Source organism: Rosa chinensis, chromosome 2 (genome assembly GCF_002994745.2).
Source record: "Rosa chinensis cultivar Old Blush chromosome 2, RchiOBHm-V2, whole genome shotgun sequence".
Classification (NCBI taxonomy): Eukaryota; Viridiplantae; Streptophyta; class Magnoliopsida; order Rosales; family Rosaceae; genus Rosa; species Rosa chinensis.
The window spans coordinates 6941822-6956862 of NC_037089.1; the positions used below are offsets into that span (position 1 = coordinate 6941822).

At 38.5% G+C, this 15041-nt stretch overlaps 3 protein-coding genes across 5 annotated transcripts; all 3 read right to left on the minus strand.

Annotated features, from left to right (window-relative positions):
* Positions 1-121: 121 nt before the first annotated feature.
* On the minus strand, positions 122-878 carry LOC112187923. The gene has a single exon (XM_024326889.2). It carries the CDS (start codon positions 649-651, stop codon positions 265-267), a length of 387 nt encoding a protein of 128 aa, XP_024182657.1. The 5' UTR covers positions 652-878; the 3' UTR covers positions 122-264.
* A 400-nt stretch (positions 879-1278) lies between these two features.
* LOC112187921 (diacylglycerol O-acyltransferase 1) lies at positions 1279-5958 on the minus strand. The gene is made up of 16 exons (XM_024326888.2): positions 5152-5958; positions 4919-4999; positions 4744-4817; positions 4548-4623; positions 4365-4432; positions 3947-4070; positions 3616-3714; positions 3359-3460; positions 3127-3263; positions 2959-3040; positions 2819-2839; positions 2443-2505; positions 2286-2333; positions 1989-2051; positions 1810-1863; positions 1279-1699 (listed from the first exon to the last, which is right to left on the minus strand). Exons 1-16 carry the CDS (start codon positions 5512-5514, stop codon positions 1595-1597), a joined length of 1560 nt encoding a protein of 519 aa, XP_024182656.1. The 5' UTR covers positions 5515-5958; the 3' UTR covers positions 1279-1594.
* Positions 5959-7190: 1232 nt separating this feature from the next.
* Positions 7191-13894, minus strand: LOC112186484 (eukaryotic initiation factor 4A-15). 3 transcript variants are annotated; one of them, XM_024324931.2, is made up of 16 exons: positions 13616-13877; positions 13491-13522; positions 13301-13402; positions 13128-13204; positions 12932-12977; positions 12568-12628; positions 12413-12466; positions 12177-12257; positions 12058-12097; positions 11757-11863; positions 11520-11630; positions 11245-11361; positions 9517-9620; positions 9241-9347; positions 8661-9091; positions 7191-8224 (listed from the first exon to the last, which is right to left on the minus strand). In XM_024324931.2, the coding sequence occupies exons 1-16, from the start codon at positions 13808-13810 to the stop codon at positions 7589-7591; spliced, it is 2301 nt and encodes a 766-aa protein (XP_024180699.1). In that variant the 5' UTR covers positions 13811-13877; the 3' UTR covers positions 7191-7588. The 3 variants fall into 3 exon arrangements, with proteins under 3 accessions (XP_024180699.1, XP_024180698.1, XP_040370556.1); XM_040514622.1 differs by lacking the exons at positions 7191-8224; positions 8661-9091; positions 9241-9347; positions 9517-9620 and adding an exon at positions 10750-11090 and having other exon boundaries at positions 13616-13894; XM_024324930.2 differs by lacking the exons at positions 11245-11361; positions 11520-11630; positions 11757-11863; ... (7 more) ...; positions 13491-13522; positions 13616-13877 and adding an exon at positions 10249-10408 and having other exon boundaries at positions 7262-8224; positions 9517-9580.
* Between the last annotated feature and the right edge of the window lie 1147 nt (positions 13895-15041).

Sequence of the window (15041 nt, forward strand, 5' to 3'; positions counted from 1 at the left end):
GATGCCTTGAAAGAAAGTTGAACCCATATATTTACCAATGTCTACTGTAATACGCAGACTATTATGAACCAGCAGAAACCAAGTTATCAATGGAACTGCTAAAATTTCAGAAACCGAGATCTCGAACCAAAACAACACATTACGGATTCATTAATCTTCATAATTTTTTCCGAGAGATTCAGATACAGTGCGCACAAATCAATCAACCAAAACCAAAAATATATATTATATATTCGTCAGAAAAAAAGATTGATGATTCAACCATTACCGGCCATAGACCACTCTATCACAGGTCTCCTTGAGCCACCTGAAGCTCTTCCTGAGAGTCCCTTTCAGCTTCCCCTCCACAGTGTACACCTTGTAGCTAGCCACCCTCTTCTTCCTCTGCAGCTCCGGATCACTGAAGCTCCAGCTTTTCGAAACCGACCCATTTGCAGACTTGCCCTTCTTGAACTTGTTGTTGGTGTTGCTATCATCATTGTTGTGCATTTTTGGTGGGCATGCATAGGAGGCGCTGTAGCACCTGAGATCTTGCATCCCATTAATGGCGGAGGAATTGGGTCCTCCTCCAGCTCCATTGGACCCAGTTCCGTAGTAGCTGTCCAGCTCCATTCTTCCGTGTCCATACGATTTGGATCGATAATCGTCCATGGGTTTCTCACTGTGTTTCGGAAAAGATCTCAGCTTTGGAGTCTCAGTCACTCTCTACCTACTTGAGAGGAGGAGGAGGAGGAGGAGGAGGAGGAGGATCCGATTGTGTCAAAGAGTCAATTGTGAATAATAAGGTTCTTGTGGGGATAGTGACACTTTTAACGGCAAATTGTTATAAAAATTATTCATCTTTTTCATTCTCCGAGATATGATTCGACAGGGAGTTGACTAAAGATTGTGTCTTTGCACTTTTGCTTTTCTTTACAAAAATACAAGGTTTTCTATTGGCTCTGGTCAGTATCACCGAGTTTTATTCACGTGAGGATCACGTGACCCCAGTCCATTACCATACGGCCTACTTTTTCGTTTCAATTTTTCGTTGAAACGAAAAACAAGGTGTGATTTATAAAGAGGGAGATTGAGTCCAGCCAGTTTCTTAATTTTATTTTGGTCAAGGCTCCTGATGTAAACTGCAACAACACTCTTCATGAACGTCTCTATGGTTTCCCAACCAACAATTCCCCTCTGTTGTTCATCTCTTATGCATACGAGAAGGTCGCAGCAGTTCTAGATTTTACATTCAGAAATCATAACTTGCTTCACATGCAATATTCATAAAGAAATATGGAGGATAATGAAATGATCGACTGATGGAACTTGAAAAACATTTACAAAAGTTCTAACTATACGGAGATTGGAGAAAAGCAACTAGGTAATTACTGCTGGTGGTCATTACATTCCCAAGTTGTATATAGAATTAATCGAATTAACCAAAAAAATATGCTCAAGACGAAAAATTTATGGATCAATGAGTGCATTGCCAAGAGGGATGGTCACCAGCAGCAGCAATGCCAAGAGGGAAGTTGCCTTGTACAGGAATATGTTGGGCAAAATTGCTTCTAGAACTACTGGATCCACATTTTGGTATGAAGAAGGCGCAAATTTACCAGTTTGCCCCTTTCCGATTCATCAAGTCATGGTAATATAGAAGCACAGTCATGGGTTGACCGAGAATGCAAAAACTGAACCAGAAGATCATATTTCCAACCTACACAAGTAGTAGAATGGGAAGTAAACTTAAGTTGTAAGGTGATAATATAAAGAAAGTTAACTGGATAGTGAGTAACATTGATATAAATTATTCTTAACAAGACATACCATCGAGTTCTGGAATTTATCCCACAGGTAATTTGTGATCAAGACCAGTGGTACCTGTGATAAAAAAGAAGATAAAACCATTACATCAAAGCATCATCTTCTAAATGAGTACAGGAGTGCTCGTCCAAAATGTCAATGATCTGAAGCGTAAAGGCTTACAAAAACTTGAATGTTTATACCTGGAACATAATTCCCGCAAATGCCCACCCCTTGAATATGTGACAAGGAACAGCAATGCATAGCTGTAGATGAATTAAGAAGAACAATTCATGGTGTGTAAGTGGCTCAGCTTAAAACTTAAATCAGTTGAAAAATTCTGAATCTAAATATTCACTCGAATAGATTTTCTGAACAGCACTAAACTCAAAGACTGATCAACTGCTCTTATGAAGAAGAAAGTCATAAAATACAGCTCTTCTTATCAGCAAGAGAGTCAATAATATAACAACAAAAACTGACTTAACAAAACAATATACCTCGTGAAATATAGCAGATACTAGGAAGGCAATTATGACGGCAACTCCCTGAATTGGAAGAAGTCAGATAGCAAACAATTAATTTGGAAGTTTCTAAACAAGTTAAAATGTGATTCATCGAACAACACTTAAGATGGAAATAGGGAAAAATTGTTACCTTCGGTATTCCATGTCGCAAGCAAGGAAAGTAGATATGGCGAACCATCCACTTATGCACAGGCTGGAGTGAATGGACACAATTAATACAAAATAAAGATATTTAATGCTACAGTGTCAAACAGTTGAAAATTCAGCATACACATTTACAGAAATCTATACTACAATCAACTATATCAAAGCAGGTGATGTTGATGACAGTGTGAGCTGTAAATGGGAATGCATATATTCACTTATGAATATCAAACAGAAACCAAAACTTGGAATCTATCACCATACCAAATCAGAAAAGTAGATGATCCAAAACCATAATTTATCCAGGTAATGTTTACACACATGGAAAATAACCAAAGGAACTTAAGAGTTAACTTACATACCATATTCCACAGTCTCCAATACTGATGCAGCCAAAAAGCCCGAAGACCCATACAACAAAAGTCAATGGTCAGAAATTTCATGTCAGCAAAGAACTTAAGAGGACAAACTACTAATGCACTTCATAGAACATAAAACCTACCTCCTCAACTGTTTTTGCATTCCACCAATCTTTATAGAACTCTCGATCCCCAAAACACAGCAGCTCAGCAAGAATATTTAACCTATATTAGCAATACTGTATGTAAGCAAAAGATTTTTCAAAATATGAACCAACATGGGAGAGGGAAGGAGTGCACCGTATACACACCAGAGGTGGAAAAAGCAATAGAACATGCATAGCCACACATATAAACATGGAAGAGAAAGCTTCAAAACCCTCTCTATTGCATATAAAAGGTTCCCCTTCAAAGGATGTTGTGAATTCTTGATAATAGGATTGATGTACTGCACAGTGCAGACAAATACAAATGTCATAATTCCTCGATGATCAAAAGGATACAAAAGAGCAAAGCTAGTAAAAAGTTCCAATTTCAACTTACTTGTTCTATCATAAATCCCATCACTCCGGTAAAAATGATCAACTTGACAAATTGACGGCTTACCCAACTCTTTCGAACACATGGGGTACGAGGGTAACTAGTCTGTAATCATGTGCAGATACATGAGTAAAACCAACAAATATTAAATAAAATAAAATAAAATGATTAAAGGCCTACGAACTTATACTAGCACTTCACAGATATAAAATAATAATAATAATAATCCTAAATTAACTTCTAAAGGAATGTACAACTACCTGGTAACATAACGTTGGAGCAACCATGAAGTATGTCAAACTTTTCAAGCTAAGTTCATGAGAGCAATCAACACTTGGAGAACCAGGCACGACATCCACCTAACATAAGACAAGGATTCCAAGGATTAAAAACAATCACATATCAGGGAAAAAAAATGAAAAAGAATTGTTGCAAAACATTGAACTTTCCATGTGGTAAAATATCTATAAATAAAGGGATCATCTGTGGATTTTAGCTTTCTTCACTCTTGAAAACAGGGCAGGAAAAAGACAATTCTAATTGTTAATTCAAAAACTTCTGAGAAGATCCAAACAAGAACTCTGTTCCTACCTTACCAACTGATATGGTACCCTTTCTCATATCATAATTTGTATGCACATAGGAGACGAGTTTTAACCACACAATGCAAGCAAAGAGCATCAATGTAACGCCAGATAAAACAGCAGAGTCACATCTGCAGAAATAGAAGTTATTGATCAAATAGACCATCTTAACTAAATATAAGCCATCTACAAGATATCAGCAACCAAATGGAGAAGCAGCCTCTCCTATTGAAGTTTATTACAAATTGAGACAATCATTCCAATAGTATAAGTGGAACATATTCAGCAAGAAAAAAGAAAGGCGCGTCTAATGGTGACAAAGTCATGCCTCCTACAAAGTCACTATGAAAAAAAATTCCCATCATAGACACCAAAAAACTGGGAATGCAACTTAATGAAAAACAACCACCCATGTTAAACCTTACCTGAGAATTACGAGAACCGGATACAATAGTGAAGTTGTAGTAATCGCAATATGAAGAGAAATAACAGCCTGTAATGTCAAACCGGAAATTCATATTTCAGAGATTGAACATAAAACATGTCATTTATTCCTCAGACTTGGGGAAAAAAAATACTTGCGAAATAACACTAGATGGATTACTCACAGATTCGTTTATACGCTTTTGCAGTGCTAACTTCTCAACTAGAAAGGCGGCAAGTGGGAAAATAGGAAGAGTAAGGCTGCAAGTGAAAGCAAAAGGCAGAGTAAATATTACCAAAAAGGAAAGAAAAAGAAATTGAACATGATGACCTCAAATATTAACCACCAAAGAGCATAGCAGAGATACAACAAAGCATTACCAACACATAAGAAGGGGCCAATCTCGCAATGATCTTGAACTAAACCAAAAACCGGTTTTAATCAACCAACCATACTGCAAACGAAAGAAACAAAAATCAAAGAGAAATACAAAGAAGTGGGGATGCCAAACGGCGTAAAGAAAAATAATCAAAGAGACAGAAAGACAGGGGTAACCTTCATTAAATTCTCGATGATGAGCCTGCTGTTTACAGCAACAAGTACTACTATACAAAGGTTGAAGAGACCTGCATGGCTCTGCTCATCAAACAACAAGTAAAACTAGCAATCAGGATCACAACTCAATGTAGAAAACACATTTTTATTACTGAAATTACTTGAGAGAAACAATCGAAAATGAACTAGCATTCCGCAATTTAGCTTCAAATTGACTAAAAGCAAAGTTTTACCTGTCTGAAAATGGCATCGGAGCTAAGCGGACTCTCCTTAATTCTCCGGTGAGCCGGAACTTCAGAAGGCCGGTAAGCGAATTTCGCACCGGAACCGGAACCGGAACCGCCTCGATCCTCCCCGCCGCGATGAACCGACTCCACAGAAGCTTCATTCTTCACCTTATTCTCATCTCCGGTGAACTTCCCCAACACCGAGTCCTCACTGGAGGTCTCCTCCGCCACCAAATTGCCGTCCTTGGATTCCGAATCCTCCACCTCGCCTCCCGCGATCGGCCTCCGCCGGAGATCAGACTCGGCCACGGGACTCGCGGCGGCGGCGGCGGTGACGGTATCGCCCTCCGGCGAATCTGACATCACCATGGAAAAACCACCTCCACTACCCCACAGAGCGAGAGAGAGAGAGAATTTGAGAGTGTAGAAAGCTCGTTAGGCTTAAGCAAGTGGCAAAAGGAATCGGCGAAGTGGCGATGGATGTGTGGAAGAGGTGAGAGCGGTATTTATATAATAAGAGACAAAAGCGAACAGAGAGAGAGGGAGAGAGAGTTGGTGATTTTGCTACTGTGGTGATGAAGGTGATGATGTAAGAGAGAGTGAAGGTGTGGGACTAAATTAGAAAGCGAAAAGGTTCTGGGAATTTGAAATCGACGATCAGAGAGCGGCTTGGCACGAAGCAACAGAGGACACGCTTGCCTCTTGGGTTGCTGGCAGACCCGGTCCAATGGGGGAGGAGAGAAGAAAGAGTTTTTTTTTTATTATTGTGTTCAGAGTTCAGACCCAACGGATTTGGTCCTTTCTTCCCGGTACCAAAAAAGAAAGAGAGGAAATCATTTTTGGGGGGTCTAGACTCTAGAGGTTTTAATATTTTAGGCTTTTGGGGGGGGTAATTAGCTTGGCGTCAAATGAACTTGCTCCCTTTAAGGTCAGGTCATTTTTTGTGTAGTATGTCGGCCTCCAATTAAAATCTAGATCGAGTCCCTAATTGGCTACCGGTTTTATCATTTCTGACGCTAAATATGATGTTACTTGTGGAATGGGAAATTCGTGTATTATTTAGTTGTGTGAACGTATAAGAAATGCAATGTGTTTGTGATCTGAATCGATGCAATGTTTTCATGACTATCTTAGTGGATCATGTAGGCGGGCAAACAGTTCATCTTACAAACTTACAGTATGTATGCGTCAGTTCTCTTTATATTAGCTAGTCTTGAATTTGTATTATTTATTGAATAAAGAAAAAATAGTTTAAGTGCATTTATAGAAAATAATTAAAAAATAATAGTCACATCTCACTCTTCATATTAAAAAGTAAGATATCTAAAAATCAAAATAGAGAGTCACTTAGAAGTCTGGTGCAACCACTAAAATTAATAAAATAACTACGGAGTCAAGAAAGAGTCGGTTAATAAAATAACTACGGAGTTAAGAAAGAGTCGGTTAAAAATTCTCTTAGCCAATTGTATGTGTGTCGCTAAATATAATAGGTATGGAAGGGGCATTCGTATTAGCTAGTTGTTCTTGATCTCAACCACCAATTGTATGTGTGTTGCTAAATATGATCGGTATGGAAGGGGCATTCGTATTAGCTAGTTGTTCTTGATCTCAACCAATACACGTGGTAGTCCATAATTACTTTAGCGAGCTAAATCTTACCAACTTAAATGTCATATTCACTTATTCAGTCTTTTTAAATATGATAGGTGACGCCCGACATGCATACAAGTCATCCGTCGTTGTTTGATTGATTAACATCTAAGAGTCGTTAAGAACGCGTAGTTGATGAAATAGGCAATTTAATAGGCCGACTCTCCCAGGATAGGGGATGTTGACCCCTAAATACAATTGTGAAAACAATGACTGAAAGATCCACTGCCTCTCCATAAATTATGAAGACGAGACAATTCAAAGACCCATTACCACACCATTGTAATGACAATGGTCGGAACATGAAGAAAACCCTACAAAAAGAAACATGAGATATAAATGCAAAAACCAGAGGAGAGGAAATTGTTTGTACTACTTTGTAGACCATAACACAATAAACCAACCATTCTAGTCATTTTTGGCTGTTACTCTATTAGAGTGAACATTCATATGGAATTTCAAAAACTTAAAAGACCAGAACCAAGAAAAACTAAGAAACCGAAATACATACATTAGGAAGTTTAGCAGCTAGAAAGTATTCAACAACAGTCGCCACCACACCAATTCAGGAATGATGGATTTCACATTGCAAATGTACTTGTACCACTTAAATAGCCATTCCAACAACCATAAATTGAAGAACTAGGCCTATATTAATTAATATAAGAGAAAGACACAAAATGGCGGGGGTGGCGGGGCTGAAAGGGACCAAAAAGAGAGAAGGAAGAAACGTCAAACAGCACTTACTAAGCAGAACTTTCCTCAACCAACTTCCCAAATTCATAAAATCTCATCAGAGGAGATCAGCAACATTTGAGGGCAGCTCCTCTACTACCACATTGTAGAACTTCTGGATATCAAACAGCATTCTCTCATCATCCTTTGTAACAAAGTTGATTGCAACTCCCTTCCTACCAAATCTTCCACTACGACCAATTCTATGGAGGTAGTTCTCAGGCTGGGTAGGCAGATCATAGTTAATAACAAGGGAAACTTGTTGTACATCAATACCACGAGCCAACAGATCGGTGGTGATCAAGACACGAGATGACCCAGAACGGAATTCCCTCATGATGATGTCTCTGTTGTTCTGGTCCATGTCTCCATGGGTTGCAGAGACTGTATGGTCCCGGCTTCTCATTTTGTCGGTCAACCAATCAACCTTGCGTCGAGTATTCACGAAAATCACACTCTGGGTAATGGCCAAGGTTTCATAAAGATCACACAAAGTGTCAAGCTTCCACTCCTCCTTGTCCACATTGACATAAAACTGCTTAATTCCTTCCAGGGTGAGTTCATCACGCTTCACAAGAATCCTCACAGGTTTGTTCATAAACTTCCTTGTGATCTCCAGGGCCTCAGGTGGCATGGTGGCAGAAAACACACCAACCTGAATCTTTGGTGGGAGAAGCTGGAATATATCATAGATCTGAACAAAAGAGAAAGTTCAATTATCAAACCAGAATGAATCACATATCACCAAGAAATATTGTGAAGCAATTAATCACTCGTACAAAAGGAAACTAATGAGAAATACAGCAAAATCAGTCAATCAGAATATTTGACAGCATATAATTTGTAGTGATTGGATCTTAGCCTTTCCATTTCATCATATTTTCTTAATTCTTATTTTAAGTACTTACAAACTCCAGAAAGAAGTAGAAACAATATAATTTTCAAACAGAAAGGCAATCAGCATTGCATGGAAAAAACCCGACAGAGTTCTGATTTGTTTGTTACACCAATAATATGACTTTTAACATACTCATGATTCTTTTCATTTCATGCATATGAAATACTGCAGGATATACTCGTAGATCATAAAAACACATAAATAATATGAAGAAATTGTCTTGGAAACAAACCTGGTCCTTGAAACCCCGAGAGAGCATTTCATCAGCCTCATCAAGAACAAACATCTTGATATGATCAGGGCGAAGTGACTGTCTTCTTAGCATATCAAAAACACGACCTGGAGTTCCAACAACAGCATGAACTCCATTTGACAGAATACGTTGGTCTTCACGAACACTAGTTCCACCAACACATGCATGCACCTTAACACCAAGATAATCTCCAAGGGCCCTCATGACCTTCTCTATTTGTTGGGCAAGCTCTCGAGTGGGTGCCAGAACCAAGCCCTGGCACTCTGTCAAACTATATTCAAGCTGTTGAAGAATACCAGAACAGAAGGTCGCTGTCTTCCCAGTTCCAGATTGAGCCTGCTGAATCACATCAAGACCCTTAATAAAGGGGACAATTCCCCTTTGCTGAATGGCAGAGGGTTTCTCAAAACCTGGTGGAGAATAATCATGTGTTCAATCATTCACCAGTCTAGAGATAAATAAATAAATATAAATTCATTATGACATCAATGCACAACATGTAACGCAAATTTCAAGGTTATATCATAGAGAGAGAGAGAGAGAGAGAGAGATTATTTACCGTAAGCATAAATGCCCCTCAGCAGGTTCTCTTGCAAGCCCATGGAATCAAAACTGTCGTAAACTTCATCGTATGATGTAAAGAAATCTTGTCCATCAGTTGCAAGCCTGTAACAATGAATTCCCCATACATTAGCACCACGATATAAATACCCATTGGAACGTAACAAAAAGACAATAGTAGAATCACACATGCCGACATCACTTCCCAACAAAAGATGTGTTTCGTACATCAAAACATGTAATAAAGTACAGAAACAGAAAAAAGTATTCTTACAACTCATTCATCTTGGTGTCGAACTGACGTGTATCAAACTGTGAACCTTCAGGTGCCGCCATGACTGCAAAAGTGCAACAATTGAATAAAAAAACACAGACAATCTTCAGAAGCAGTACACCTAATTTCCCGTTGTCTCACACTTGTACAATTATAAACCAACTCAGACGCTCAAAACTTGAGGATTGAATATCATGACAACAGCGTTAGCAAATCTCATACCAACTATGAAGCTAGAAAAAACCACACGGTGAGAAGAAACAACAATGAATAAAACAGTAGCAGCTGCACTGATACAAAACTTTCAAAGATTGAAGCCAGAAAACTTGTGGTAACAACACTAAAGAAAAGAAAAAAAAAACTATACTCTTCTAATAGACAACGAAACTAAAGATCGAAACGAATTTGGACACCAAACTAAACGAATTTCAATGACAAATACAAAGAAACGAGTTTCATACGGTACGGACATCAATATAGCTTCAATGAACAGAATGCAGAAAATATCAAATAGAAACATAGATATTGCACAAAATAAATCTCAATAAAAGAAACACAGAGAAAATCAAAACCAAAGCGAAAGAGACTGATCTAGATTCCACCAGTTTCTATGAAAAAAAACAAAAAAAGACGAAAATATACAGTAGCGGATCGTAGTGAGCGTAGGAGGTGGTAAAGATAAAAGAGGGGACCTAAAAAGCGAAGAGCTTGGGAAGAAGAGAGGAATAATACCTGTGGATGATGATGTTGATTTGTTGGAAGAGTGAAAAAGAAGGAGAAGGGAAATCGATCTGAGAGAAAGAGCAAGGCTAGGGTTTCAGAAACTCCTCGGATCTACGCCGCGGAGTTAAAGAAGGTTTTGTGCGAGAAAGAGCGAGTCTCTTTTTAAGTGTGTAACTGGGCCACCCCCAAGGGGTTGGGTGCTTGCTATACGATGTGTACTTGGACTCCTCGTGTCGGATACTAATTGGTTGTACAGGAATCTGGGCCTGGACTTGTAATGAGAATTTTGGGTTCGGTACGACCCATTTCATTTAATTCATTCTTTTTGGGTTGACGTTGACCCACATTGTTTCATGTCGTTTGTTCTGTACAACCTTTTTTTTAACCTCAAAAGTGCTCCAGAGCAATGCAGAAGCTCTCATTTTCTTTCAAGAGAAACACCATAATATTTTGCTTTTGAAAATTTAAAGTTCAACTTCTATTCATTTTCAGTAGTGAAAAATTAAAAAGTACACGAATAAATATTCGATATGTGAATAATACGCATATTTTCATACACCTATGTTATGATTGTTATCTGAATACCTTGTTTCAGAGGGAGGAAAAATGTGCCAGTTACATTTACAACAAGAAGGTTCAATGCTTTGTATGGTTCTTACAACGTTTACCCACCAGAACCTTCCAAAATCCCATGTAATGTTTACAAACCATTCTGTAGGCTTACTCTTCTCTCTCTCTCTCTGAAGACATCTGCACGCTGCTTAAACACATTTGCAGCCAAACGTGCACAAATGGCTTCCGAACTGGGAAATAACATCCACAACTCCTCCATAACCTCCTATTGCTGTAACCTGAACAGAAGAATGGTGCAGTGGCATGAGAAAAGAGAACGGATTTTCATGACTAATAAGTATTCTTATAACCTTAAAAAAAAATGACCAACATTTTGAAACATAAGCAGCCAGACAGATTGTTTAAGTACGCAAGATCAAGCTAAATTCTTACCCCAGATGTGTGTAATGAGACAGAAAAGGCTGACTGAGGGGCACATTGCATTTGTGAAAGAATCACCCCATTTATGTCAAAACGGCTAAGTAGAGGCTCTGCTCCAACTGCTAATATCTGGGAAGGAGAGAAGCAACGATGGCTAGTGAGTAAAATGAAGTCTATACAAATACAGAATTTTCTTTTAGAGAAATATGGAAGAAAGTTACTCTGCTTTTGTATAGCACTAGTTAGTAGCAATAGCAGCAAATTATAATAGAGAGGGGGAACCTTACTTGATTTTCATCAAATACTACATCCTGTACAGATGCACGAGTTGAAGTCCTTGAAATGCATTCAGATGCAGGAAGGTTCCAAACTGATAAACTCCGACCAGTACCACAAGCCTATAAAAGAAAATGAGACTAATCAGGTCACAGCACGGACCAACTTGAAGAGAAGAATGATTTGAAGACCAACCAGTTTGAAGAAAAATGAGACTAATCACTTGCAGTAGTAAAATATATGCTTACCAACCAGCTTTCACTTGCATCAAGAGCAATGCAACTGACGCACGACCCTTTCAATTTATTATTCTTTAATGGCTCAATCACTTGAACTGACTTTCCACTTTTGCAATCTGCATAAAAACCATAATACACCCACTAAGAACAATTGCATGTAACTTGCTATCTAGATACAATAAATTGGTCAAAAACAGGACTGTCCTACTGTAGTAACTATAAACGAACAAAAAGTTGTTATTGAAGAGAATTCAGTCCCTTAAATAGTTTTCTGCCATAGTCCTTGAAAATTGAAATGATTGGTTCTTACCCCATATACGTGCCGTCCCATCCTCTGAACCAGTTATGATCTGAATTCAATTTTCACTTCTCAGAACAAATCACAGGAGAGAGTAACAACAAATCTGAGAAAGAAGAATATAGCTTGACCTGATTTGTAGAGTTTCGGGCGACTATGGAATGCAAGTAATCTGAGTGCCCCTTAAAAACCATTTTGACTTGACCTGTTTCCTGGAAAAGTTCCAATATAAATCATGCTGAATCAGTTGGTGCAGCAACTAGATTAAATAAACAAGAATGTGACATCGTGGAAGGTAATATAAGTAAATCTTCCTGCACTTAAACTTCATAATATGAGTAAAGATTCACCTTCAACGAATACATACCACATCCCAGCAATAGACACAAGAATCGCCAGCAGCAGAGAAAATGGACCCTCCCTGTTGTAGTAAATGAGGTATTAATACACTTGGAAAACATACTTATTTCCACTGCTCATAAGTACACAATATATTGACTTTTAAGAAAAAAATTCACATACTTGATTATCAACAGCAAGAGCATTGTTTTCAGGAATTGGAGATAAAGCCCCCCAAGGACCCCTGAAAAAGATGGCAGTAATATACAAGATGTGTTAAAGAGAGTAACCTAATGAACAATCAAAGAGCACATCATAAAGCATAATGAGCAAATACAATATTTAATGCCTTTCTTCCAGTAGAGTTATACAAGTGTAAGATTTCCGGACACAAACATGATGTTGTCCTCTAAAGAAAATAAAACTTCTCTATACGTTGTAGGTTCATATCTACCTATCTCATCTGATAACTCTACATAGTAAACACTAGAGTACGTGACTTGAACGAAAGAGTGGCTGGAAATCAGGTGGCTTTTCAATAACTTACTTATGTTGAGGATTCACCAGGTCAAGTACTGGCTTCACTTGGTCTCCTGTACAAAGAAGAAGAAACAAACAACTTAAGTGCGATAAAGACCATAAAAAAGGATCAATTTCAATATCATATACAGAAGAAACATATCAAATTCAAGCAAGAATGCAAAATAATACATATTCGCAAAATGTGGTAAGCCCTATATTACCTTGCAAATGAATAGGCACGTCAGACTGTATACAATCCTTCCACCTCCATCCTCGAATTCGACCATCGTCCCCGCAGCTACAAGTAACAATCCCACAAAATCAACCACCTCAAACACATCAAAATTAAGAAATGCCGAAACGTCAATCACAATACTACCACTACACAATGTACCTTAGCAGCATAGACTCCTCGCCCCCGTGGCCATAAAATTTAACGTCATATGCAGGCCCCTCATGCCCTTTAAGGAAGCAATTAGGTTCCGCCATTAACAAGCTACACAAAAAAAAAAAAAAAATTCCAAACTCCATCACAATCACAATATCTAAACAGTCAAAACGACACCGTACAGTTGCAAACTTACTATGGAGCTTTCACATTGCTGAAACCTAGTGGCTGTAACCAAAGCAATTCAATTCAGCAAATGAAAAATGATGATAAAATTAATAATATTGAAAATGAGAAACAGAGGGGAAATGAAGTAGGTACGAGCTTGGAGACGAGGTGAGGGATGGAGTAGGAAGAAACGGATCCATCGCTGGAGGCGACGACGATGGTGTCGGGGTTAGGGTTAAGGGAGGGAGCCCAGGCGGTTCGGAAAACGGTTCGGGTTTGGATCTCTCGCTCCTTTAGAATGGTTTCCCTGTAGGCTTCTTCGTCCCAGTTCCTTGCGTCGCCGCGCATGGTGATTTGGGCTACGGCGGAGTTTTGAGCTTTGTGAACCTCACTGACTCCGGAGCAGAAATCAAAACGCGACGAATGCTATGACACAGATCACTGGAAGTAATTGGGCTGGACAATCGGGTTGGGCCCAGAGTGTGCACAACTATCGTTGGGTTGGATTTAAATTTTTGAGTGGAGCTACTAATTTTATTTTTGGATATAAAATCTAACAGCATTTGAGCACGACTTGGTACAAAATCAACTTATCATCTAGAAACAGAAAGAATACCTGAAACTGAGGATGGTGAAAAGAAAAATAATAACGGTGTACGAATACTCGATTATTAGATAAGTATGGAAACAGCCCTACTCGCCAACCTAATCTCACAATCTTCTGATTCTTCTTACTTAACTTGAAATCGATGGACACAGTCGTGAGTCGATTGAAGAGAATTCTAACAGGCCTTAAAGGATTGAGCTCATGAATGTGACAAAAGCACGAGAATGATTTGTAACTAGAGTGAAACACCAACTAAATTATCAGATATATTAACACTCCTACTTATATATATTATGCTTTTACATAATGACTAGTGACTAAGAAGTAATTTTCTAGTCACCAATCATTTTCGTATTTCGCCACATTCGTGGATGAAATCCTAAGTCCAATTATCGAGTCTGGTTTGGCTCACTTAGGCCTCATCATGGGTCGGGTTAGGGCCAGCCCTACTCTAATTTTTAGGGCTTAGGGTAGGGCCGGGCTGGGCTTTGACTAAGTCAACAAAGTTTAGGGCCCGGCCGAGGCTTCAAAATGCAAGCCCTTACCCGCCCTTAAGGCCCATTCCACAAGGGTTGGGTTGGGCTTTTGTTTAATTCACATAAAACCAAATTTTGCTGAGTAAAAATAAAAAAAATAAAACTAAATACTGGAGAAGTTGAGATTTCAGAACCTGAGTGGCTGAGTTGATTACATTTTACAAATAATTACAAATCCCACATAAACTGACATTCTCATTGATCACTTTAAATTGAAATTGCATTGAGGCACTAAGCCACTGACTCACTGAGGCTACAAAAAGTGGAGCAATGTTTGATACAAAAACTGATGAACTGATCAAGTCTTCATCAATTCACAAAAAAGTTGAAATCTTTCCTTCATCTCTTACTAATATCAAGATTCATGGCAACTAAACAAAGAATCTGCACAAAACCATATAAATAATTTAGCAACTGGACATGTATTTCATTTCAA